Source organism: Sinocyclocheilus rhinocerous, unplaced genomic scaffold (genome assembly GCF_001515625.1).
Source record: "Sinocyclocheilus rhinocerous isolate Xijiao unplaced genomic scaffold, SAMN03320098_v1.1 scaffold311, whole genome shotgun sequence".
NCBI classification, from domain to species: domain Eukaryota; kingdom Metazoa; phylum Chordata; class Actinopteri; order Cypriniformes; family Cyprinidae; genus Sinocyclocheilus; species Sinocyclocheilus rhinocerous.
In genome coordinates, this window is record NW_015623669.1 from 370,844 (window position 1) to 372,503 (window position 1,660).

Here is a 1,660-nt window from a genome sequence, read left to right on the forward strand (position 1 = left end):
ATGCCTCGGCCAGGCAAGAACTCCTACAGTGACCAGAAACCTCCATACTCCTACATCTCTCTGACCGCCATGGCCATTCAAAGCTCCTCTGAGAAGATGCTCCCTCCCAGCGACATCTACAAATTCATCATGGACCGTTTCCCGTATTACCGCGAGAACACTCAACGCTGGCAAAACTCACTCCGACACAACCTTTCTTTCAACGACTGCTTCATCAAGATCCCCCGGCGCCCCGACCAGCCGGGAAAGGGCAGCTTCTGGGCCCTGCATCCGGACTGTGGAGACATGTTCGAGAATGGCAGCTTCCTGCGTCGCCGCAAGCGTTTCAAGCTCCTAGGGGTGGAGCATTCGGCTTGCAAGAGTGGCCCCGTGCTGCACTCCTACCACTCTCATGCCCAGCATGCCTTGCACCAATCCCACCACCATTCGGGCAAGCTGGGCATGGGACATCAGGAGTACCTGGGCACCATGGGCCGGCTCTCGCACTTCCAGAGCTACACGCTTGGCGGCGGGCAGAGCGGCAGCTTCAAACACCCTTTTGCCATCGAGAGCCTGATTGGCCGAGACTATAAAGGAGTGATGGCCAGTGGGTTGCCCATCGCCTCGGTCATGCATCACCTCGGGTATCCCGTGCCCGCTCAGCTGGGCAGCATGGTCAACTCCGTGTGGCCACATGTGGGCATGCTGTCTGAGCCGGTGTCATCAGAATACCCACCATTCAATGTGGCGGTCAAGGGGCTGTACCATCATCACCCGGGAACCCAAAGCATGCCTGCTGTGCCCGTGCCCATCAAACCCACGCCGACCCTGGGCGCAGTCCCGTCCTTGACTGGCATGATGCCGGGAGTAACGCAGCTGTGCCCGAGAACAGCAGCGCTGATGGAGAGAGACGCAACAGCTCTTGTTGAGGAGAAAAGCGGGTCTCTCCATCCTGCTCTCCTGCAGTCCTGAGCCAAACGTTGAAGATTCAGACACGAGGGTACGTGGAGCATGTTTTGGGGGACGGCTGTGGACTGATTTGAGATGCCAGCCTTTTCCAGAAGATCCTTTAAGAACTGCTTTTTTTTGGCTGTGTATTATATTCTGCAGAGTGCAGATGGTCAGAATTTGGCTCTGCAGTTTTCTGCTTTATGGTATGTGAACATGTTTTACCTTCTTTTAAGAAACAGTGTACTGTACAAAGGACTGTATAAACCGGAAAAAGAAAAACATTGATGTACATTTTTTTAAACCCTTAAACGTTAAGCCTTATAAAAGCTACACAGACTGTGTATAATGAATAAAAAATGATGACTTGCATGCTTGTGTGCCACTGTTAAAACAGTGGATTGCTGTGCGTCTGGGAGAGAGTCATGAGATAACCCAAAGTGAATTTTGCTAAATTATTGTATTCATGTAAAATAGAAAATACCTTTATGTTAAAATGTTGTTATATATTATCATAAATGTTATACATGTAAATATGTGTAGAATATCATCACTTACAAGCATTTGAATTGCACTTGTGGTATTTACTAACACAACGTTGAAATATTTTATGAAGATGAAACAATCAAATAGACAATTATAGTGAATAAAAGCAGGCCTGGTTTAAGTGTGCTGTTTTAAAGTGGCATGTGAGTTTCAAAAAAAGCAGTATAATTGTATAAGATTTGTAAAT

At 48.1% G+C, this 1,660-nt stretch overlaps 1 protein-coding gene across 1 annotated transcript; it reads left to right on the forward strand.

Annotated features, from left to right (window-relative positions):
- Positions 1-952, forward strand: LOC107726129 (forkhead box protein B2-like). Its single transcript, XM_016535672.1, has one exon. It carries the CDS (start codon positions 1-3, stop codon positions 949-951), a length of 951 nt encoding a protein of 316 aa, XP_016391158.1. The 3' UTR covers position 952.
- The last annotated feature ends 708 nt before the right edge of the window (positions 953-1,660 follow it).

Coding starts and splice junctions, on each gene's coding strand:
- LOC107726129 (XM_016535672.1), top strand. CDS start 1: ATGCCTCGGCCAGGCAAGAACTCCTACAGTGACCAGAAACCTCCATAC.